Here is a 24,635-nt window from a genome sequence, read left to right as displayed (position 1 = left end):
CCACCACCAAAAGGACACCTGCATCTCAGAGATCACAAAGATCTGGTGGGATAGTTAGACCTGAAAAGTTCTGTTGAAAGGCTCCTGAGACAGCAGTACAAAAGATGAAATTAGGCAAACCAGACCAAAAACAAAGCCCAAAACTGAAAAATATACAAAGAGACTGGAACATCTGTGCAGTAGCTCAGGACAAAAAGATGTGCAGGTAGGGTACTCCTGCACACGCTCAGTAAGCTTTACTGAATTCTGAGCGGTCGGACGACATCACCCATGTGTTATAGCTAATTCATGCCTGCCTGTCAAGAAAGACCACAGTATTTTTCTCTCTCTCTCTCTCCCCATTACCTGATTGCACCACAGCTTACAGAAAATAAACCATCGAGTCAAGGTGCAGCTAGCAAGTTCCAGAGTGAGTGTAACTTACTGATTTTTACTCTCCCTGGACAACAGGTCCCCAACCAGAATTCAGCTCTGGAAGTCTGGGGAGACCATGGCCCTTAAATAATGGGCAGTGCCTTGGGGCCGCTCGATGGTACCTTGTGCTGGTTTACACCAGAATGGCCAAGAACAGCTCAAACGCCTTGTGAAACTTCAAACGCAATTTAAAAGCATTCATTTCTCTTTAAAGAAAAAAAGATCACTCACCACCGCGCCCTGCTTCACACAATAGCCTGCCTTTATCACTGCGTTATCAGGGATGAGTTTGGCAGGCAAGTTTGAAGTTTGGCTCTGGGACCATTTCAAATTACTTCTCTCATTTCCATCTGTGCATTCGTTTAGTTCTTGCTAAACAAATGAAAAGAAAACAAAGAATAAAAAAAATATTAAAACCCAAGGCAGGAGTCACCAGATCAGAGACAGAAAGCCCCAGGAGGGAAGTTGTCACCCTACACCCAGATCTAAGAACGCCCCTCTCCCCCGAGAGAGAAGCCAGCACCCCATGCACAGATCTGAGAAAGCCACTGTCCCACATGCAGATCAGTGCCCAAGAAACTCAGGACACCTTCCACAACTTCAGGCCGGACACTTAACTTGTGCAAGGATAATTGTGGGAATCCTTCCCTCCCACAATACCAGCTGTAACACAGGAGTCAGGGTCTCCAAAAGGATTTGTTTTGTGCATGCTGCTATGATGGGAATTAGCCTACTTATAAAGCCAGGTTACATTAGGAATGATCTCATTCTCTCACATTTACTCTGCTGGTGCTCTTAATATCTGCAATGTGCCAGTTTCCTTCTGGAGCTCATAGGGCATAATACACACACACAAACATATCAAGGTGCAGTAGGAAATGTGATGGTGCTGAAGGCTACTTGTGTATCTTTCTGCCACATTTCCCTGGTTTCTGACTGCATCTCTCTCTCACCATACAATCCACAGAACTCCGTTCCTGTTTTTCTCCTTTACTACTCCATCTGGTTTTTAGCCATTGAGCTGATTAATCAGTTGGCATGGGAACATCCAACGTGGTCACAAATTCTTCATTCTCCGCTACTCTGTCAGGGTCACAATGTTAAAGTGCCTATTATTGTGCCTTGCTATATACAGGCCTTCCAACATCCTCCACAATGCCAGCAATGAGTGGGAAACAGTCTGTGTCTCTTTCCTCCTTGTGAGGAGTCCACTATCCCGTGCTATAGTTACCCAGCTCTTTAGGGGTAGGTTTACCTGTCTTTGGCCATGCTTTTGCCACTTGCTTGCTGGTCTAACTCTCTAAAGAGTTTTGTTGGTTTTGCAAATTCTGTTGTTCATTTCCCCTTGTGTGCTAATGGATTCTCACTCATTCCTTGGGACACTTCCCCGAGTTTGAGGATGGAAATTGCTTGTGACTATCACTTTCTGAGCATGTTTGCTTGGAAGGCCTGCTACAGTACTTCTTGAAGACCCACACCTCCCGCAGTCTCAAGCTGACACAGATTTGTACAGATTAATTCAGTGATTCCTGACTTTTTTGTCACAGTAGATTGAATTTTTTGCAGCATACCATCCTCCCTCTCCTTCCTCATCACACCCCATCATTGTCACCCTGTCACCCCTCTGGATGGCCTCCAGCAAGCAGCGCTTCTTACCTGTCGCTGCCTCCTCTGAAGACGTAACACTGTGGGGCCACCGGGTCCTGTGCATGTCAGGCTTGGAAAGACAGCAGACAGAGGCTGCCCCAGGTAAGGGCCCGGGGGAGGAGGAGGAGACGAGAAAGCAAGACTTTGCTGCTGGCAACAGCAACTATGACCTCTCCCCATCTTAGCTCTGCAGGCAGACAACGTTTCACAGCACAGCAGAGGTTTTCCCACAGCATAGCAGATGGGAAACCCATGGGCATGGAAATGTTTTCTTGTTCTAACATCCAACTGATCTGGATCCTTCTAGGGCCAGTCTGATTTCAATTTGTAGGAAAGTGCACTGATTTATTTCACAATATACTGCCCCCTCAGATACCAGACCCGACTGGTGTGGTAAACCACCACGAAATACAACTATTTAAAATAAAATAAAAAATATGTAAACATGAAACCCCCAAATCAACCCCTCCCCACTGTTTCAAGCCTAAAAAATGCTTTCCAAACCATAGCCTGTCGTGATTCATTGCTCTAATTGGATAAAAGCCATGACTTCATTTTTCTGAATAGCAAATGTGTTTCCTTCCGCCCTCCAAGGCAGCAGAACTCACTCCCTCTGGGCTCATTGCAGAAAAGATCCTGTCTGAAATGTAAGGTTATCAAGCTGTTGAACTGAACCCCCCCCCCCCCCCCCCGCCGTGCAGATCGTAAATTAAGAGTAGGGGGCACACATTTTGACCAGATTCTGCAAATATTTAGTTAGCTCCTTGCCCATGTACTACCTTAAATATGAGCATCCTCCTCAAAAACAGAGCTCAGCGGCATTGCCAGTGTAATGGGTGCGGAAGAGGCATTGCACTGACCCTCTGCCCACACCCAAAAGTGAGCCTCGCCACCCTATTCTGAACTGTTAAAGCACTTCATTATTCGGTTTTGGTCTCTCTGCTGTTCTTTACACCTGTATCTCCTCTTAGATATTTCACATGCACAGCCCTGCTCAGGTGCTTTCCTATTATAGTCTGCAGTCAAGGAGATGTCAGGTTTGGTTAATTTTCCTCTGATGAAGGTCACCTTGGCATCTGAGAAGTTCTTCACTACTTGAAGTCATTCTGCCAAGTGAGCATCACAGGAGCTGGAGTTCTCCAAATCTATAAATAGGCAATAGTCACACAAATGAGCCACAGGTAACAGCACCCAAGATCGAGCCTGAATCTGAAGCCCAATAAGTTACTCCTACTATTTATCACGTCTAAAGTTGTGATTTCTTATTTTGCATTTTCTTTAAGCAGGCCTGCAGGTGGCTTCACCTTTATAACAGCGTAGCCTAAGCTGAGGCGAGGGATGCTTGTTCTGCTCAGAGTGGGGCTTTATTAGGAAATCGGTATACACAAACAGATATTCAGACCACGGTCTGTAAGAGTGTTTCCCAAACCTCTCCTGAGGGCTGCCACCATGAGATAAGACTTGCATACCCTAGGTCTCCGTATCCCGAACACCCGACTAATTAGATGTGCCTCCAGGAGAGGGATAGTAAAAGCCTAAGTCTGTATCTGAGGACGTGCAGGATGGAGGGATGAAGTGACCTACCCCAGGAGTATCCGTAGCATCTGAACCCTAACTTAACAGTATAATCTCCCACTATCCTTAGAGAGCTGGTTTCCTTCTTTAATCACAGGGGCATCACCCCTCCTCCTCCTATTCATTCCCAGCCCAAAGTGAGCAAAAGGAGAAAGTGTCGGGACTCTTGCTACCCAGGTTGCCTGCTGCCTCAGACGCATCCTTGCTTTAAAGGTCCCTCCCCTTTAGCCTCCAGCACTGCCTGAGTTATCAGTTTCCCCGCCATGGCCTTGCTTCCTTGCAATCAGCAATCTCTAGCCAAATGACCTCTCTTTCCACAGTTGAAATAAGCTGAGCTGTCCTGCTCCGGGGACGATGGCTGGGGGCCTGTAGTGTCACTGCCACAACAGGGAGCCTGTGGGGGTGTCTTTATTTACTTAAAAGAATTTATTGACCACACCCTTCAATGTTTGGGGTGGTTTATAAATAAAACAAGAATAAGGTAAAATGAGTACATTATATACAATTATTGAAATAAAATCAAAATATCAGCAGATAAACATAAGACTATAACATTTACACGAAATCTTTGAAAGCCTGTTTAAACAGATTTTCTTTCCAGCTTCCATGCACCTTCCAGTGCTTTCTCCAAGTTGAGCCTTGGGTGGTACCTGTTCAGGAACTGCCCTAGGAGGAGCAAACTGGCCACGCTGAGGCCTGCCTTTGCCTCTGGCTTTAGCCACATCCATCCGGCATCTTTTAACAATGAAAGAGGTTACCTAGCATTTCCCCGGTTGTATGATACTCTTTTGGAGCTGTTGCCATTAAGTTTCAGTCGTGTAAACCGCTCTTTGCAGGGTGGCAGCTTTGACATCGGAATAGTTGGTGCTCCCATCGGGATTAGCAGCTTGAAAAGCCGGGTGGCTTTTGCAAGTAAGTTTGCCAGATATGCAGCCCAGGTGACTACTGGCCAGCCAGTCGTGCAGGTGGTTCTTTCACCATTTTTTAAGACTACATCCAGATCGTCAGCAGCCTTCATTTTAAACATCACCTCTTTCCTTTTTAGTTTCCATCACCATCTGACAGATGAGAGCCCATTGAAGGGGGTCCATGATCTTTCCACTTCTGCAGTTCAGACACAGAATACTCCAGTTCACATCTGTCAGATTAAAATCTCCACCCAAGAGCAGCTCCTCTCTTCCTTACCATCTTATAGATGTCTACATGTAGATATGTCTAGCTCCCCTACCTGAATCAGAGGTCTGTGGACCATCCTTCTATAGATGTAGTGCCATCGGCCCCTTTCAACATGACCTACACTGCCTCCTTTCCCTATACTCCCAAACAGATAGCAGCCTAGTATGGCCATAGCCCGTTCATGGGATTCATTGAACCACATCTCTCTGATATCAGTATCCAGATTCACCTCCAGCCAGAGGGCTTGTATATCTAAAATTGTATTACCTAGACAGCAGTCCTCAGAACATATGTAAACAGTCAGGTTTTCAGGATATCTACAATAAATATGGATGAGATTGCATACACTGCCTCTACTGTATGCAAATTTCATCTCATGTACACCAGTTGAAGCATTTGCCAGTGCTGCTTCCCTGCACTTGGATATTTCATCAGCCTCAACCCAGAGTGTGAGATTTCCTGCTTTGCCTACACTCCCTAGCAAAAAGAAAAAAAAAACAAAAAAAAAACCCCCCTCTTGTCCCACCACCTGCATGCCAGATGTATGCGTGCACGAAGCAGCTCCTGGTTCATACTAGGCTACTCCTCCACTCCATAAGAACAGGCCATACTGGGTCAGACCAAGGGTCCATCAAGCCCAGCATCCTGCTTCCAACAGTGACCAATCCAGGCCACAAGAACCTGGCAAGTACCCAAAAAATAAGTCTATTCCATGTTACCGTTGCTAATGGCAGTGGCTCTTCTCTAAGTGAACTTAATAGCAGGTAATGGACTTCTCCTCCAAGAACTTATCCAATCCTTTTTTAAACACAGCTACACTAACTGCACTAACCACATCCTCTGGCAACAAATTCCAGAGTTTAATTGTGCGTTGAGTAAAAAAGAACTTTCTCCGATTAGTTTTAAATGTGCCCCATGCTAATTTCATGGAGTGCCCCCTAGTCTTTCTATTATCTGAAAGAGTAAATAACCGATTCACATCTACCCGTTCTAGTCCTCTCATGATTTTAAACACCTCTATCATATCCCCCCTCAGTCGTCTCTTCTCCAAGCTGAAAAGTCCAATTATATAGCTCACATAACTGCTATGATAGTTAATCATTACAGGAAGGTGTACTATCTTCATTGCTTAAATAAGTATAAATTTACCTATCCTTTAAAAAAAAATTTTTTTTAATTTAGACCCTTACAATTTTAGCAATTATCGCCTAATCACTTTTTAGCGAAAATAGTTGAGACAACAATTCTAGATGAACACCACTGCCTTGATATTCTACAGTACGGATTTCACAAAAATGAGAACGGAAATTTTGCCTTTAACAATGGTTGACACAGTATGTTATGGGTTTGAAGATGGCATCAGTCACTTTCTTTTTTTGTTACATATTTCCGCAGCATTTGATGCACTTAATCATGTCGCTCTGAATCGGCTTCATGATATTGGCATTGGTGGCATAGTTATCAATGGTTTCAATCTTATTTAAGTGGTTGCACACAGCAAGTTCGGGTAAGGGAGAAAACAGCTGCTTGGGGCAAGATGATCAAAGGGGTTTCTCAGAGGCTGCTTTCAGCTGTACTTTTTAATATCTACCTCCTCTTTGCATAATATTGTCAGGCTTGGGTGTCTCCTTCAAAATCTGTGTGGACGACATTCAATTTTTCAACCCAGTACACTCATCGTGGAAAAATATATGGTGAATTTGCTAAATCTGTCTAAATACAATTAAACAAGAGTTATTTTACAATAGATTATCTTTAAATATTAGCAAAACTGAATGGCGTAGAACTCCCATGCTTGACCCACTTCTTTAATGTTGGTGGTAACAAGTTAACACTTCTTCAGCAAATCCGAGATCTCTGTATCATACTAGAGGGTGCTTTAAGTATGAAGACCCAGATGAGAAATGTGGCTCGTTTCATCTTATGTAAGATTTCTATGTTCAGACATCTTAAACCATTGTTATCACTGGAGAAATTACTTACCTGAGAATTTCATTTTCCTTAGTGTAGACAGATGGACTCAGGACTAATGGAGTATGTTCCCCTGCTAGCAGATGGAGTCAGGACTCAAAAGCTGACGTCACCCTAGATACACCCATGCAGTGACCTTAGCCCTTCAGTATTCTCCTCAAAAGCCAGCCTAAAAAAAAATAAGTGCTGAATCCCAGCAATATTATAGAAGCCCAGAGCTAGGGATAGCGAGATGGCTTACCTGTAATCCCTTTGGGAACAAGATTCATGTGCGATTCCTTGGGCAGCAATGGATGGCTGCTGAGTCCATCTGTCTACTCTAAGGAAAACGAAATTATCAGGTAAGTTATTTCTCCATTTCCTGGCGTGTAGCCAGATGGACTCAGGACCAATGGGATGTACAAAAGCTACTCCCAGATAATTAGCAATGACCTCGCAAAGGCTGCGTCCTCTCGGGCTTGGACGTCCAGGTGATAGAACCTGCAGTAGGTGTGCAAAGACGACCACATCGCTGCTCGGCAATGTCGACAGGAGATAGCATTTTAGCTTCTGCCCAGGATATTTCCTGGGCCCTAGTGGAATGAACCTTAACCTGGAGGGGTAAAGGCTTCCCTGCCTCTCCATAAGCTCCTGTGATCACTTCCTTGATCCAGCAAGCTATGGTAGCTCACGAAGCTGCTTCGCCTTGTTTCCTTCCACCGTGAAGAACAAACAAGTGGTCTGTCTTGCGCACCGGTTCTGTATGTTCTAGGTACCGTACTACTGACGTTTAAGTGGCGTAGGAGACGGTAGTCTCCTAAGTCCTTGCATCTATCTAGAGATGGTAAGGAAGTGGACTGGTTCAGGTAAAACTCAGATACTACCTTTGGCAAGAAGGAAGGGACGGTGCGAAGCTGTACCGTTCCTTGAGTCAGAGGAACAGCTCCAGACATGACAGTGCTTGTAGTTCAGAGATGTGATGAGTCGAGCATATCGCCACCAAGAAAAAACAGTCTTCAGCGTTAGCAGGCGTAGAGACAGAGTATGCAGAGGCTGAAAAGAAGGCAGGGCATGCAGCCCTGAGAGTACTGGTTTCCCCTTAACTGGCTCCGAACCGGGGACTGATGCCTCCACTTCCAGTTCCTCCAGGACATAGGGGATCAAGGGATCCAACTCCTCCCGGCGAAACAGCCGAGAAACCTGGGAGTTGTCCTCCTCTAATGGAGCGGACTCATCAACACCCCCATCTAGGTTTTGGAAGAGAGGATCCAGAAAAGATCGTGGTAAAATGGGCCCAAAATCGCCCCCAGACGAGCCCTCCCCCCCAGGGAGGAAGCCGACACAAACACCATCCCGCGAGAGGTGCAACCCCGCCTCCCCACATGCTGAGCATGATAGCCCTCGTGGCATCCCGGGGGTTTTTTTTCCAAACAGCACGGTAGGAAAGAAAAAAGAAGAACTGAAAATCCCCTGCCGACTCGCGGCCTTCCGGAGCTCTGGGAACGCTGCAGCTCCCGAGGAAACTCGTCTCGGGGCGCGGAGGGGGGGACCAGCCCAGCGGTTAATCCCCCTCCAGGAACAAGGCTTTTAGAGCTGCCAGCCCCCGCCTTACCTCTACCTGCCGAGTGAAAAGCCTGGGGAAATAAAATCGCACCAAGTTTGTTTTTTTTTGTCTGGACTGATCCTGGTACGTACAGGGAACTGGGGAGCTGCTTTGTATTTCTCTTGTTGCTTGCCCCCTTTCAGTGCCTGCCTTGCCTATTCTCGGCCATCGTTTCCAATTTGTTCTCCCTTCATGCTGCCTTAGGATGTTGGTGCCACCCAAGATGCCATCAAGGGTTCATGGTACGTACAGGGAACTTCCCGCTTCTGTTGTGGTTTTGCTGCTCTTTGGAGAACTCCTGCTAAGGTTGCTAGCCCTTTACCCCTTTACAGAGTCTTAGGTTATTCCTACCAATTCTGCTGCCACTATCCAGTATCCACAGTCTTTCCAGGTACCTTGGAGTTCATTTCCTCTTCTGATTTCTTCCCACAATTTTAAAGAATTGATTAGAAAACCAATTCTGTAGCCCAACATAGGCTGCAATGCTTCCCTCATTGACTTTAATGGCAAATGAATAAAAATCAAATAAAAAATGTTTTTTCATTTTGAAAAAATTGAGATCCCCACAAAGGGGCAGATTTTAAAAAGCATACAGACGAAAATCCATTGGATTTACGCGCGCCGGGCCTATTTTAGAAACGCGTGTTGCCGGGCCTCTGTCCCAGGGCTTCGAAAAAGGGGCAGGGCCAGAGGCCTCCAGCAAAGCGGCCATTTGCCGCTGTGTCAGAGAATCACGTGCCAGCAGGCTGCTGGGGTGCGCAACCTGCGCCTGCACAGGTTAAAAAGGTCAGGGGGCTTAGGATAGGGGAAGTGAGGGTAAGGTTAGGGGGTTGGGAAGTTCCCTCCAAGGCCACTCCAAACTCTCAGCGGCCTGGAAGGGAACGGCCGCGGGCGTCGGCGCGGGCAAGTTGCACAATTGTGCACCCCCTTGCGCGTGCCGACCCCCGATTTTATAACATGCGCGCACCTGCGGGAGGCACGCGCACCACCTTTTAAACTCTACCCCAAAATAAGTTTTGAAATGAAATGTTTTGCTCCTGTACATCTCTAGCTCATATTTATGTCTCCAGAACTCTTCTGTTTTGGCGTTGGTGATGTTTCAACTGCACGAACACTTTTCTAATTCTACAGAAAATGGCTTTGAGGTCTTTTTAAACTTATTTTTGATTTATCCCTTCTGCTATCGTCTCTGTAGGATTTCGAGTTTCTTTAAGCATTCAAGTTTGAGATTTTCTTCAGCTTGTTTTGGAGCTCTCTTGGAATTTTTGGCGTCTTCCATCACAGCTAACGCTGTATACTGTAATCTCAAAAGCTGCTATTTGTATGCTGATTATGGCCTTGATGCTATTATCCACACATTTCATTTTTGGTTTGGTTTTTTTCCATCTTAGTCCATCTTTATAGAGGTCCAAGAGCTCTAATATAAGTTCTTATCCTTCCTGGTTCCATGCTCATGTTTCTCCTTGGGCTTATGTCTTACAATCGCACTCTGCTTCCTGTGCATCCACCAGTGTGATCGCACATTCAGTTACCGTATTTGCCGGCGTATAGGACGCACTTTTTTCCCCTCAAAATAGGGGAAAAATATGGCGTGCATCCTATGCACCTGTAACCAAAATTAACAGCGTCCGGTGGGGGGGGGGGTGACGCGGTGGCGTCGGGGAGCGAGGGCGTGCCACCCGATTGGCCGGTGCTGGGCAAAAGAAGTTTGCTGAAGCGCGACTTCCCCAATCAAAAGTTAACAGCCCCTTTTGCCCAGCACGGGCCAATCGGGCAGCACACCCTCGCTCCCCGATGCCACCGCGTCACTCCCCCCCCAATCGGACGCTGTTAATTTTGATCACCGGCGCATAGGACCTGCAGAATACTAGAGCATTCCCTGCCTTGTATATCATCTCCCAATAATTAAAGCACGCAAACCAATCTTTCAACCAAAGAGGCTTCTGCGACAATTAGCAGCTTTAATCCTCCTATGCTGGCAATGGGGAAGCCAATATAGAAAATTATTTTTTTCCTTAAAAAAGTGTATAAAGAAGGGGGTGCGTCTTATACGCCACTGCGCCCTATACGCCGGCAAATACGGTACCTTCTCTGATTGCTCTGCCATCAGTCTGGGTCTCCTTTCTGCAGTATCACTCAGTTGTTTTAAGGTACTAATTACTTACATACTTTGTTTTATTTGTCCAGTTAACATAACAGTAATGATGGCAGAAAAAGAAGGAAATGGTCCATCCAGTCTGCCCAGCAAGCTTCTTATGGAAGTAACTGCTGCGCCGTGCAGGATACCCCACACCTCTCATAAGGGTAGCAACTGACACTCTGTGCAGTTATTTGTTGAGCCGCCTTCTTGAAAATTCAGACAGTGCTGGTGTGTTTTGCTTACAGACTTGGCCATAGAAACAGTCCTGTGCTTTTTCCCTTATGTCTGCGTATCAGTTTACCCCAACTTCCTCCCCTGTAGCCACAACTTGCTGTTTTCAATTCCAGTGTTTTCTGTAAAGCAAATTCTGCTATTGTTATGTTTTAGTGTAAACTGATATGATGTATCTACGAATGTCTGTATCCCAGACCATAAAAGTCAGGGCCCATTTTGGTCGTCATCTGAATGCAGTTCCTCTTCCGCCCGCCCTCACAACATCGAAGTGGAGAGTGATGTTCTAGCTCCATCAAAAGCATCAAGGGTTATTGGTTAAGAGCAACACTCCCTTGCCTTCTGTTAAGGGGAGTAATTGCTGTTCCATGTACGTTACGCCCATGCTTCTCAGTTTCCTACACCACAAAAGTCCGGACACTCGCTCTTTGTCTGAATCCAAATCCCTTTTTCCCTCTGCCGTTGAAGCGGAAAGCAACGTTGCAGTTGATTCAAAAGTATCAAGCGCAGTGGTTATTTAGCCGCCACCCCAGCAGGTTACTCCCATGCACTCCTTTCTTCCTCCAGCCTTTAGGGATCCAGTGTGGATCCCATGCCCCTTTGAATTCTTTTTAGTCTTAACCTCCTCTGAAAGGGCATTGCAGGCATCCACCACCTTCTCTGTGAAGACATTTCTGATGCTGGTTCTAAGATGTCCCTGGAGTGTCATTTCGGGACCCCTAGTTCTACTGGTTTCTTTCAAGGAGAACAGATTTGAAGTTCGTGCATCATTAAAGCCTTTCAGGTACCTGAAGGTCTGTTCTCTTTCCCCTGATGGTCTTACATTTCCATTTGTTATTTTTGCAGCTTTTCCCAGATACCATTGCTTTTCCAGTTTGTCTGGCTCTCGTTATGTACTCTAGATTTAAATATTGGCAGCAGCTCATTACCTGTTTTATCTTCAGGTACCACGTGACTTCATTCCTCTTAATTATTCCATCCGCTCTTGTGGTCTGTTTCCTGCTGCAGGGGTCTACAAGGTTCCCCATGGTCTACAATTATACTAAGGTTATCGTCTTCACCTGAAATCTGCACTGTTGCTACACCATCACCAGGCCTACTGCTCAGGCTAAGGGCTTTTATCCTGGCTGGCATACATGCCTTGCTAAGATTTGGTATAAATATTGTACAAAAAGGTCACTGTGCAATAGTCAAGCCTTTAATAAGAGAACTATTTATTTATTTGCAATGATTCATACCAATACCAGTGCACACTCACCTGCGTGGGAGTAATAATGGGAACGCCTCCTACAATCTCCGTCCTGTATGATACTTGCTTCTTGCTCCCCGAGCTCTCCAGCAGTCGGGTATGGTTGTCAGACAGGGACTGCTGGTCACTTGGCTTTGGTACCTGAAATTAATGCATTTTGATTTGGGTTTCATTCTCTGTCTAGATGCTGCTTCTCTACAGACAATGAAGTACTTTCCATTCCATTTCTTGCAGGAAGCCATCACCCACAGAAATAGGAAGCCTTACTGGAAAGTCTCCGTGTGATACGCCGAGCTGAAGTGCCAAACCCCGTCATATCCAGGCAATCAACGGATACCACAAGTCTGGGGGCATAGCCAGGGCCAGCCTCATCATCAGATTAAGAACATAAGATCTCTGGGCAGTGCTAGCCCTGTTGTGCTGTTACTCACTGTGATTTTGGTTGCTTTGTTGAGTACATTTATCCATTCCACCAAGTCCTGCTGGTCGTTGGCCTGCAGGAAGTACTTCCTCATGCCAGCATTCATAACTGTAAGGTAAGGAAGGAGCCATAACAGCACAGTTAAATATCCACAGATACGAATCATTTGGAAAAGACAAGTTTTGATCTTGTTTCGTGTGATTGAGTATACAGGGTTCAATAACTAGTCCAGCACTCACACAGGTCTGTTCTCCCAGCTTCCCTTACCACCACACTACATCTGTCCAAAACAAGTTTAAATTCAGTCACAATGTCAGCTGCTCTCTGCTGATAGGTTATTTTAAGAATCCACTATCCTCTCAGTAAAGAAGTATTTCCTTGTAGTTCCCGCTCCTCTCTCATTCATATCATGAACCCTGGTCCTTCAATTTCTATTTCTATAGGGGGAAAAAAGTATTTTAGCCTTCAAGCTATTTGAATTTTTCTTCCCTTCGTTGGGTTTAATGTCTTGATATTCTGCCTTTGAACGAAAATATCAAAGTAGCTTCTCTCACTGTACATAAAATAGAAATAGCAGCAGGATGCCACCACCTGTGCAGGGTTTGTATCTTGTCCCATCCTGTCAATGTCCATGTAGGCAGGACCCCTAGGAGGGAACCCATTGCTCCCTGCAGTTGTATGGAGACTGAGGGAGGCACAGAATGGGGTCACTATACCCCCAGACTGCTGCAGCAAGGCCTGTTAGGGGCTACAGGAGCAGAATGTGTTACCTCCTACCAGAAGGCTCTGAGAATGATCGCAGAAGGCATGTAATGCAGATTGCAGACTCACCATGAACTAAATATTCCTTCTGCCCTACTGTTTGCAGAGGACAGTAGGAGTACAACATTTTTAGGAGCCATGGAAAACAAATGTTTCCCCCCTTTTACTTACATGTTTGTTTGTTTCTTTATTTTTAAAGTACTGAGGAATTACTATTCGTCTGATAATTTCCTTTTCCTTAAGGTGGATAAGGCAGATTCAGAACCAGTGGGTTATGCACCTCTACCAGCAGATGGATATGGAGCAAACTGACGTCACAGTATCTATACCCCTGCAGTGACATCAGCTCACCAGTATCCTCTTTAAAAGCAGCTGTGGACAGACTAACAAAACTTGATTAAAAACAGACAACTATTTCTGTACTCAACCAAGAATGTATGCATTACGAGTCTAGGGACCAGATGAACACTTACCAGTAATCCCCTGGACCATCACATAATCAGCAGCCTCCCGGGCTTGCACATTCAGACAATACTACCTGGAAGTGTGTAAGGAGGACCACGTCACAGCTCAGCAAATGGTTACCTCCACCCATGACACTACCTGAACCCGAGTGGAATGAGCCCTAACCAGAGTAAGCAAAGGTAATTCAGCAGCCACATACATGGCCGTGACCACCTCCTTCAACCAGTGAGCTATTGTAGCCCACGAATCTGGTACACCCCATTTTCCTCCACCATGGCTATCTGTTTCAGAAAGGTTTAGAAACCTCCAGATACTTCATGACATGTCTCTTGACAGGCGATATTCTTCCACATATCTTTCCTTATCCAAAGATGGCAAGAAAATGGACTGATTCAAGTGAAGATCAGAGACCACTTTAGGCAAGAAGTAACAGTATGCAGCTGTATAGTTCCTGGAGTCACCTAAAGGAATGGCTCCTGGCAAGACAAGGCCTGCAGCTCAAACTCGAGAGACAGAACAAATTGCCACCAGAAACACAGTTTAAGGTCAGTAATCGCAAGGAAAGTCTATGCAGCGGTCGAAAAGTAGGACCTACCAAGAAATCCACCACCAGGTTAAGACTCCACAAAGAAACCGGTACCCGCAAGGGAGAACAAAGATGTTTCACTCCCCTCAAGAAACCGGCCACATCAGGATGAGACAATAAGGATTCACCATTCACCTGGCCCCTGAAACAGGCAAGAGCAGATACCTGCACCTTCAAGGAATTAAGGCCAACCATTTAACCCATCCTGCAACAATTCCAAAATGAGTGGGATCTTAACTGAACAAGGAAGAATACCTCAATCTTCACACCAAGCCCGCACACAGGCTAAGGAAGTGGAAAACCTTTGAGCTCATAGCAAAGTGGCCTTTATATTCGACTGCAATAATAGCCACTTTGCTACGAGCTCAAAGGTTTTCCACTTCCTTAGCCTGTGTGCGGGCTTGGTGTGAAGATTGAGGTATTCTTCCTTGTTCAACAAGCGAGCCCTCTCAAGGGCCATAGTATAAAACAAAACAGTCGGATCTTTGTGAAGGACAGGGACCTGCTGCAACATATTCCTGTGCCGCGGAAGACAAAGAGGGGTTTCTACCAGGAGTCTTCACAGACCTGCATACCATGGTCTTCTATGCCAATCCAGTGTCACCAGGAACACCATCCCCGTGGCCTTCGATCCTTCAAATTATTCTGCCCAACATGGGCCGGGGGGTAAAGGCTTACAGCAACTCGTCTTCTGGCCAGACCTGCATGACAGCATCAATACCTAAGGACTTTGGATCTCTCCTGCAACTGAAGAATCGAACTTCTGCATCACGAGAAGTTGTCAGGTCTATAAAACAGAAGGCCCTAGCGATCCACTATCAGCTGGAATGCCTTGTCTGACAATACCCATTCTCCTGGATCCAGACTCTCCCTGCTGAGAAAGTCTGCTCTTACATTGCCTTCTCCTGTAATGTGCGATGCCGAAATCTCCTGAAGATGCATTTCTGCCATTCCATAAGTTGGTCTATCTCCTGCGATACATGCTGGCTTTTGGTTCCTCCCTGCCGAATGATATAAGCCACTGTCATTGCATTGTCAGACATTATTTGGACCGTTCGACCTTGCAGTCTGCTGCTGAACTGCAAGCATACCAACTGGACTGCCTGGGCTTCCAGCTGATTGATGTTTCAGAGAGACTTCTCTGTATTCCAACGCCCTTGTGCCGTTAGTTCCCGACAGTGAGCTCCCCCAACCTTGGAGGCTCGCATCTGTCGTGAGTACCAACCAGTCCGGCAATGTCAGGGAAACTCCCTCTCTGATGATCTCCTTGCAACCACTACTGGAAGTGAGAGCAGACTTCCATTGGCAGGTGGAGCTGAATCGAATAGTCTTAAGACTGCGGGTTCCAACAACACAGCATGGAGTGCTTAAGTGAACACATATGCAACCTCACCTACGGCACCACTTCCAGGGTTGTTGCCATCAACCCGAGTACCTATATATAGGACTAAACTTTCAGGCATATAATGCTCACCAAGAGACACACCTGAGACGTGAAATTTTAAATACGAGCTTCTGGCAGAAAATCTTTGCCCTGCATGGTGTCAAATCGCACACCCAGATACTCCAACAGATGGCTGAAGACTGCTCTTGGCTAGGTTCACCACCCAACCGAGCTCCTGTAACAGATCACCTTGCAGGCCACCAGACAACTCTCTTCCAAAGACTTGGCCGAATCAGTCGTCTAAATATGGGTGTACTATGATCCCATCCTCTCAGTTCTGCTGCCACCAGCACCATAATCTTTGAAAAAGTTCTGGGAGCGGTGGCTAGACCAAAAGCAGCGCCCAAAACAAATAATGGCACCCCAACACCGCAAAATGCAGAAAAACACTGGTGCTCCAATCGGATAGGAATATGGAGGCAAGCCTCAGAAAGATCCCAGGAAGTCAGAAATTCCCGACTGCACAACCATTATCATGGAGGTTAATGTTTCCATTTGAAAACGAGTCACCTGCAAATGACAGTTGACCCCTTTGAGATCCAGGATGGGACGAAAGGAGCCTTCTTGAGATGTACCTCGAGCTTCCTGTCCTGAAAATCCTTGAGAGCTGCTGCACCAGCTACTGGAAGGTGGTCCTTTTGTAAAAGGCGAGACAGAAGCGTCCACCTTTGGCACCCTCAAGTGCTCTAGAGTGTCTTCGGGCAAAGGATAAAGCTTATCCATAGTCCTGCTAACCTTAAGGCCAGTTTCCAGAGGATCCCACTCCCTGACCACCAACTCTTAACAGACATGTGAAAAGGAAAAGTCTTGGCTGGACCCCTGAAGCCAGTCATAACTGGATTCTTCCTCCAGGTCAGCCTAGTCCTGCGGAACAGTTATTCCCAATTCCACCTGGTCTGGCAGGATCAGGGGCCAGAGATCCTCCCTTTGAAACAGGCGAACCACCTCTGGATTGTCGCCTTCCATCATTAAGACTTTTCTTGCATCCTCTTCCGGATCCTGTGGGCATTGAGAAGCATCAGCATTGGGAAAACCATCCCCGATCAGAGTCCTCTGAGGAATGCTCCTCAGTGGCCCCTGACCTGGAAGGACCAAGGACACACTGAATCCTAGCAGCCCCTGAAAATCTGACTTCTTCTTGTGGGGGAGGTTCTGTCATCCTCCACTTAGGAAAGGACTGCTCCGCGGCCTTGCGGACTAAAAATGCTTTGTGCATCAATAGGACAAACTCAGGTGAAAAAGGAGAGGCACCATCAGAATCCTCTTCCAGAGGATCAATCTCCTCCAACTGCTCCCCCGGGCCTCCTCTGAGCTGAACTCCACTGGAAAAAACTTGGGCGGGAGATCCTTAGTGGCAAGCATATCCAAGATGGCAGTCATTCCCGCACTCAGCAGGAACAGCTCGCCGGCCACTCGCATTGTAGCCTTCAGCCCACCAGAGTTACGCTGCTTCCGAACTGCTGCTGCAGTCCCTCCCAATGTGCCCTCTCCACCAGAGGCAACAGGAACAGCGGCCAGAACGAGAAAGGCGGGCGGAGCTGTCACCACATGTGGTGCATTGGCATCCCTTTGGCATGATCAGGCCCGGCTACGTGGCAGACGCCTGAGGGAGGAAAGGTTGCACCACTGAAACTGTCTCCCTCTACCACTGGCGACAGGAGATTAAAGCAAAGTAAACACACCTGCTTCCCTTGATTTCGTTACTATTTTTTTTTTTAACTTTATAAAAAGACAAAAGAAAATCTTATCTGAAGTACGGCAGAGGCTTCTCCCAATCCTCCCAAAGGCGAGGGAACTGGACCACCAGCCTTCATCTGATGCAAAATCCAGAGAGCAATCTAGGGTCCCCAGTCCCTGTTCGTCCACCTCTGCAACCAGGAGGGATGGTCCCACTAAGACCTGCCAACCTCCTGTGAGAAATCTTCGTTCGATCAAAACCTCATTTTATTTAATTTATTCCCAGGTACAGATCTGCAGGTTTTGCACCACCTCCATCTGCTGGAGACAGAAATACTGAGGAGCTGCAGGTGGCACACCGGGTTAAGAAGCAGTGTCTGTGAAACTGTCTCCATCTGCTGGAAAGGAGCAAAACCCAGGAGTCTGGACTGATCTAGGAACATACAGGAACATTTGTTCCCAGATAAAGGAGAGTTGCTTACCTGTAACAGGTATTCTCCCAGGACAGCAGGATGTTCGTCCTCACATATGGGTGACATCAGATGGAGCCCTGTCACGGAACACTTTTGTCAAAGTTTCTAGAACTTTGACTGGCCACTGAGCATGCCCAGCATGGCACTAACCCTGTGGCCACACGGGGATCCCCCTTCAGTCTCTTTTTCCATGCAGCAAGTTGCCTCGCGTTTAGGAGCTCTGTAAGAAATTTCCTCAACTTTTCTTTTCACCCTCACCAGGGTCCCCCATCGCGTTCCGTTCCCTCCAACGCTCGGTAAGTGCATTTCCCACGGTTTGTGGTCAGGTCCCGACGGTCACAGACCGCGAGCGCCACTTTTTTCCGGCATGGCGAATGGGTTTAGAAAATGCCCCAAGTGTCTGAGGACCATGTCCATAACGGACCCGCACAATGTCTGTGTTTTGTGCTTAGGTCCCTCAAGACGTCCGTCGCTGCCTCAGTTGTGCACAAATGACCCTCAAAGTCCGGCGTGCTCGATTGGACAAGATGAAGCATTTGTTTGCGTCAAAACATTCTGCTCTAATCGACTTCAGGTCAAGTGGCACCAACCGGAGAGGGTCCATCCACGGAGATGCTCCACCAGGAACATCGTGGAGCAGGTGACTGTCCATCACCGACCCCTTCAAAGGCATCGGTGGAGTCATCCTCTGTGCCGGAGAAAGACCGGACCAAGCTCTGAGGGAAACACTGCCGGCACCAATGTGCGTCCCCGCCTGGTGCCGGCAGATACCGCAGTGGCATAGACTTCCACAGAGCCGCCTGCGAAGAGGGCCTGGGGAGAGGAGCCCCCATCCTCCTCTGGACTCGAGACCTTTAAGTGTTCCCCATCGATATAAGTGACACTCACAGACCCCTGTGGAGCCTCCAGTAATGCTTAGCCTGCCTCCTACCCCAGGCACAGTGTTGTCTACACCAGCCTTCAGGGAGGAGTTGGACAGAGTAGTCCAACAGGCAGTACTGAATGCCCTTCGGGGCTTCCAGTCACCACCGGAACCGGAGCCCTCCATGTTCTCACTGCTACTAGAGCGCTTGGACACCCTCATCGGTGCCCTGCTGACTCAGCCCATGCCATCGGGCTCACTGGCACCGAGTCGACCATCGAGGCCTCCACAGATCCCGATTCCTATACAGGGTTCCTTGGAGAAGGAGGCGGCGACTTCCAGCCCGATCCCGGCATGGGATCCACAGATTCCAGAACCCGTTCCAGGGCCATCGGACTGTCTGTGCCTAAGTGCACCTCATCTGCCTCGGTGCCATCTATGCAGCCTCCATCAATGCCTTCTCGCCCTCTTGGCTTTGGTATCCAAAGCAAGAAACCTGTGAGGGAGTCGGTTGGACCATTAGATGACCGAGGGGTTAAAGGGGCTCTTAGGGAAGATAAGGCCATTGCAGAAAGACTAAATGAATTCTTTGCTTCCGTGTTTACTAGTGAGGATGTTGGGGAGATACCAGTTCCGGAGTTGGTTTTCAGGGGTGATGAGTCAGACGAACTGAACGAAATCACTGTCAACCTGGAAGATGTAGTAGGCCAGATTGACAAACTAAAGAGTAGCAAGGCACCTGGACCGGATGGTATGCATCCCAGGGTACTAAAGGAACTCAAAAATGAAATTTCTGACCTATTAGTTAAAATTTGTAACCTATCATTAAAATCATCCATTGTACCTGAAGACTGGAGGGTGGCCAATGTAACCCCAATATTTAAAAAAGGCTCCAGGGGTGATCCGGGTAACTATAGACCAGTGAGCCTAACTTCAGTGCCGGGAAAAATAGTGGAAACTATCCTCAAGATCAAAATTGTAGAGCATATAGAAAGACATGATTTAATGGGACACAGTCAACATGGATTTACCCAAGGGAAGTCTTGCCTAACAAACCTGCTTCATTTTTTTGAAGGGGTTAATAAACATGTGGATAAAGGTGAACCGGTAGATGTAGTGTATTTGGATTTTCAGAAGGCGTTTGACAAAGTCCCTCATGAGAGGCTTCTACGAAAACTAAAAAGTCATGGGATAGGAGGCGATGTCCTTTCGTGGATTACAAACTGGTTAAAAGACAGGAAACAGAGAGTAGGACTAAATGGTCAATTTTCTCAGTGGAAAAGGGTAAACAGTGGAGTGCCTCAGGGATCTGTACTTGGACCGGTGCTTTTCAATATATATCAATGATCTGGAAAGGAATACGATGAGTGACGTTATCAAATTTGCGGATGATACAAAATTATTCAGAGTAGTTAAATCACAAGCAGACTGTGATACATTACAGGAGGACCTTGCAAGACTGGAAGATTGGGCATCCAAATGGCAGATGAAATTTAATGTGGACAAGTGCAAGGTGTTGCATATAGGGAAAAATAACCCTAGCTGTAGTTACACGATGTTAGGTTCAATATTAGGAGCTACCACCCAAGAAAGAGATCTAGGCGTCATAGTAGATAATACATTGAAATCGTCAGCTCAGTGTGCTGCAGCAGTCAAAAAAGCAAATAAAATGTTAGGAATTATTAGGAAGGGAATGGTTAATAAAACGGAAAATGTCATAATGCCTCTATATCGCTCCATGGTGAGACCACACCTTGAATACTGTGTACAATTCTGGTCGCCGTATCTCAAAAAAGATATAGTTGCAATGGAGAAGGTACAGAGAAGGGCAACCAAAATGATAAAGGGGATGGAACAGCTCCCCTATGAGGAAAGGCTGAAGAGGTTAGGGCTGTTCAGCTTGGAGAAGAGACGGCTGAGGGGGGATATCATAGAGGTCTTTAAGATCATGAGAGGTCTTGAACGAGTAGATGTGACTCGGTTATTTACACTTTCGAATAATAGAAGGACTAGGGGGCATTCCATGAAGTTAGCAAGTAGCACATTTAAGACTAATCGGAGAAAATTCTTTTTCACTCAACGCACAATAAATCTCTGGAATTTGTTGCCAGAGGATGTGGTTAGTGCAGTTAGTGTAGCTGGGTTCAAAAAAGGTTTGGATAAGTTCTTGGAAGAGAAGTCCATTAACTGCTATTAATCAAGTTTACTTAGGGAATAGTCACTGCTATTAATTGCATCAGTAGCATGGGAACTTCTAGGTGTTTGGGTAATTGCCAGGTTCTTGTGGCCTGGTTTGGCCTCTGTTGGAAACAGGATGCTGGGCTTGATGGACCCTTGGTCTGACCCAGCATGGCAATTTCTTATGTTCTTATGTTCCTCCTCAGGAAGTCCACCGGGAGAAGGAAAAACTCCCTATGATCCATGGGAGGATGCATCCTCGGACCATTCCTCACAAGCTTCCAAGGAGATACTCAGTGCCTTCACCCCGGAAAAAAAGGTGTCTTATCTCCTCCTGAAGACCTCTCCTTCACCAGCTTTGTCAAGGAGATGTCTGAAACTATCCCATTTCCATTGGTGACTGAGGAAGATGCTCGCCACAAAATGTTGGCGGTCTTATAGTTTGTAGACGCTCTGCAAGAGGTAATGGTAATACTAGTGCATGAAGAAGTTCTTGACCTTTTGCACCGCCTGTGGGACCATCCAGGTACCGTACCTCCAGTCAACAGAAAGATGGATGCTATATACCTGGTCCAGCAAGCCCCAGGATTTCAAAAAAGCCAATTGCCCCACCATTGTGTACTGCTGGAATCAGTCCAAAAGAAGGCTAAAAGATCCCATCCTCATTCCTCTGCTCCTCTTGGTAAAGAACATAAGACTTTGGATGCATTGGGGCGCAGAGTATTTCAAGGGTCCATGTTAATAGCACAAATAGCTGCGTACCAATTATACGTGACCCAATATAACAGGAATCTCTGGAAACAAGTCTAGGAATTCGCAGACACCCTACCTCAACATCCTCCTACAAAAGGGTTGAAGCAGGTAAACATGAGGTTAGAGCTGCTTAAGATTCTTTTGAAAAGCACCCAGAGTCTCGACAGCAGGCATCAGTGCTAGACGCTGGGCCTGGCTCAACGTTTTAGATCTATGCTCCAAGGTACAGGACAAACTTGCTGATCTCCCATATACAGGAGAAAACCTGTTCGGAGACAAAATTCAAGACACAGTGGCCCAGTTAAAGGACCATCATGAAACCCTGCATCAGCTGTCATCTCAGAGTTACCCTCCATAGCCCGCAGGGTCACACGTAGGGACACCAGGAAGCAATTCTATAGACCACGCAGGTATTATCCCGTGCTCGACCTGCTTGGGCCCCTCAGAAAGGACATGCACGCCAAGCGAGAACTTCTAGAGCGCAACCAGCTCCACAAGCTGGTCCTGTGACTGGATTTTGACACCTTTCCAGAGAGCAGCAGCCACCACCCCCCCAATCCAATTTACCAGTGGGAGGCCGCCTCTGCCACTTCGTAACCAAGTGGCACCCAATTACAACGGACAAATGGGTACTTTCCATCATAACCCACAGTTACCATCTAAATTTTTCAGCTGTGCCCCCGGACTCCCCACCCACTCCAGCGTGAAGCCGGGACGATCACACAATACTTGGAGTCAGAGCTCTCAATCCTTCTGTATGCCAGGGCCGTAGAACCGGTTCCCTTGACTCAGCAGGGGAGAGGGTTCTATTCCTGCTATTTTCTAATCCCAAAAAAGACCGGCGGCCTCCGGCCTATCCTGATCTCCGTGCCTTAAACACATTTCTTCACAAGGAACGGTTCAGAATGGTGTCCCTAGGCATGTGGCTCTGCTCTCTGGACCTTCAAGACGCTTTCACCCATATTGCCATCTTCCCTCCTCATTGCAAATTCCTGTGATTTGTTATGGGTCTTGGGCCCTATCAATACAGGATACTGCCATTCGGCCTGGCCTCGGCACCCCAAGTGTTCATGAAGTGCCTGGCAGTCATGGTTGCACTTACACTGCAAGGGCATCCGCGTCTTTCCATATCTTGATGACTGGCTCATAAAAAGCCAGTCCAGACAAGGAGCCCTCGACTCCCTCGTTCTCACTATATGACTTCTACACTCATTGGGGTTTCTGATCAACTACCCAAAATCCCACTTGACACTGTCTCACCATCTCTCCTTTATAGGAGCAGACCTAGACACCAGAGTGGCCAAAGGGTTCTTACCCAACGACATGCAACCACGCTGCCCAGCCTTGCCAGCTCTATCCACAGTCGACAAACAGCCTTGGTTCGCCAACTGCTTACGTTACTCAGCCACATGACATCAACAGTCCACGTCACCCCAATGGCATGCCTAGCCATGAGACTGACACAATGGACTCAAATCTCAGTGGCACCAAGCCACTCAGCCACTTTTGTCCCTTGTCCACATAACCAGCCGGCTTAGTCTATCCCTTACTTGGTGGACGCACAAAGCCAACTTACAAACAGGTCTGCCCTTCAAGCAACCAGCTCCTCAGGTGACCTTAACCACGGGCGCCTCCAACCTAGGTTGGAGAGCCCATGTCGAAGGCCTTCAAACCCAAGGGACTTGGACAACCATCCTGCTTGTCCTGGGAGAAATTTACCCTTCTCGACCGCCGGAGAGTGGTGTGAATGACAGAATGCCTGAACGACCACTAAGGGGTGCAGGTGAAGCCAGGAGGGTCCTGCTTTCAGTACAGCCGCCTCCAGGGGGGTGGGCTTCCTAACCTTGCTTTGCTATTTACCTTGGTTTGATATTTACCACAGAATGCTATTTACCTTGGTTTGATATTTACCACAGAATTCTTGTTTCAGAGCCCCTGTGACTCTGCCGCTAGAACCCCTGGTGCTGAACACCTGAGGTCAAGGGTTTGAATTCTGTCGACCCCAACACCAGGCAAAGGAAGTAACTTAAAAAATCTGAATTTTTTTTTTTGCTCCCAAAAGGACAACAGGAGAGATGGGGGAGGGGAGAAACTAAGCACTAGCCCACTAACAGCCATCTGCCCAAGATTTGCACTCTTGAAGTTGATACTTTTATCTCAGGAGCAGCCCCCCAATCCGGGCATCTGCTCAACTGAGGAAGAGAGCAGAGGCAGTCACCTCAGGAGCTGTACATTAGTAGCCAATTTCATGCAGGGCTATATGCGACTGAGGGAGAACTAACCTTTCACCTCAGGAGCTGCCCACTAACCTCCTGATCAACTGGCCTTTGCAGACCTTATTCCATAGCACGGGATGCTCGTCCACCATCTGCTGGAGACAGAATACTGGCAGGCTGAGGTCAGCATGGAGGCCTATCAGGGGTGAAGTCAGCAAACCTGAGGATCTGGTCTGAGTGGATGGAGGAAAGGAATTCTTTTAAAACAGCGCAGAGAGGGGGTTCCTAAAAATGTGGGCTTGCACCCAAGTCTTCCAAAAGGTTTTCCACCTGATTTATGAAGAAGAAACTGCAGGGATGGGAGAAATGAGAGATGGAAAAGATGCAGAGGGGGTAAGAATGTGATGGCAAGTAGTAAGAGGAAGAAAGTGAGAAATGGCAGGCAGAAAAAAGTAAAAGGGAGAAGATGTCCAACGATAAACCAGAGCAGTGAGGAAAATAAATGTTTTCTGTTTTCAAGCTGCTATAATCCACCTTCTCTAATTATGATAAAGATGGAAACTAACCTAAAAGGCCCAAAAAAAGTCCAATGTGTTTGATTGAGACCTTTGAATGTTAACTAATCGTTTATTATAAGTACTTTTAGTTTCTTTGATAACTGTATAGTTAGAAACATGCAATACCTCTCTACTCTGCAACACTTTCTCCTGTGACCTGAATTTGAGGCTGGACTTTTGGGGGGAAGAAAGGTGGCATTTTGGCATGGCTACCCCCTAACTGCACACCAGGCAGCTGGTTGAGTTGCCTTAGATG

General features: G+C 46.9%; 1 protein-coding gene across 5 annotated transcripts in view; it reads right to left on the bottom strand.

The window, feature by feature from the left end:
- Positions 1 to 24,635, bottom strand: part of PLEKHA1 (pleckstrin homology domain containing A1) — a 128,505-nt gene that overhangs the window by 75,066 nt on the left and 28,804 nt on the right. For 4 of the 5 annotated variants that reach the window (XM_029610566.1, XM_029610565.1, XM_029610568.1 and 1 more), the window contains exons 5-7: positions 12,417 to 12,514; positions 11,995 to 12,126; positions 646 to 786 (exon numbers count right to left, since the gene is read on the bottom strand). In XM_029610566.1, coding sequence (XP_029466426.1) covers positions 646 to 786; positions 11,995 to 12,126; positions 12,417 to 12,514 — 371 coding nt within the window. The remainder of the gene's footprint in view (positions 1 to 645; positions 787 to 11,994; positions 12,127 to 12,416; positions 12,515 to 24,635) is intronic. The other variant, XM_029610567.1, reaches the window with a different exon arrangement.

The sequence above is a fragment of the Rhinatrema bivittatum genome, chromosome 7 (genome assembly GCF_901001135.1).
Source record: "Rhinatrema bivittatum chromosome 7, aRhiBiv1.1, whole genome shotgun sequence".
Taxonomy (NCBI): Eukaryota; Metazoa; Chordata; class Amphibia; order Gymnophiona; family Rhinatrematidae; genus Rhinatrema; species Rhinatrema bivittatum.
The sequence above is the reverse complement of the archived record's forward strand: the minus strand, read 5'-3'. Positions and strand labels throughout refer to the sequence as shown.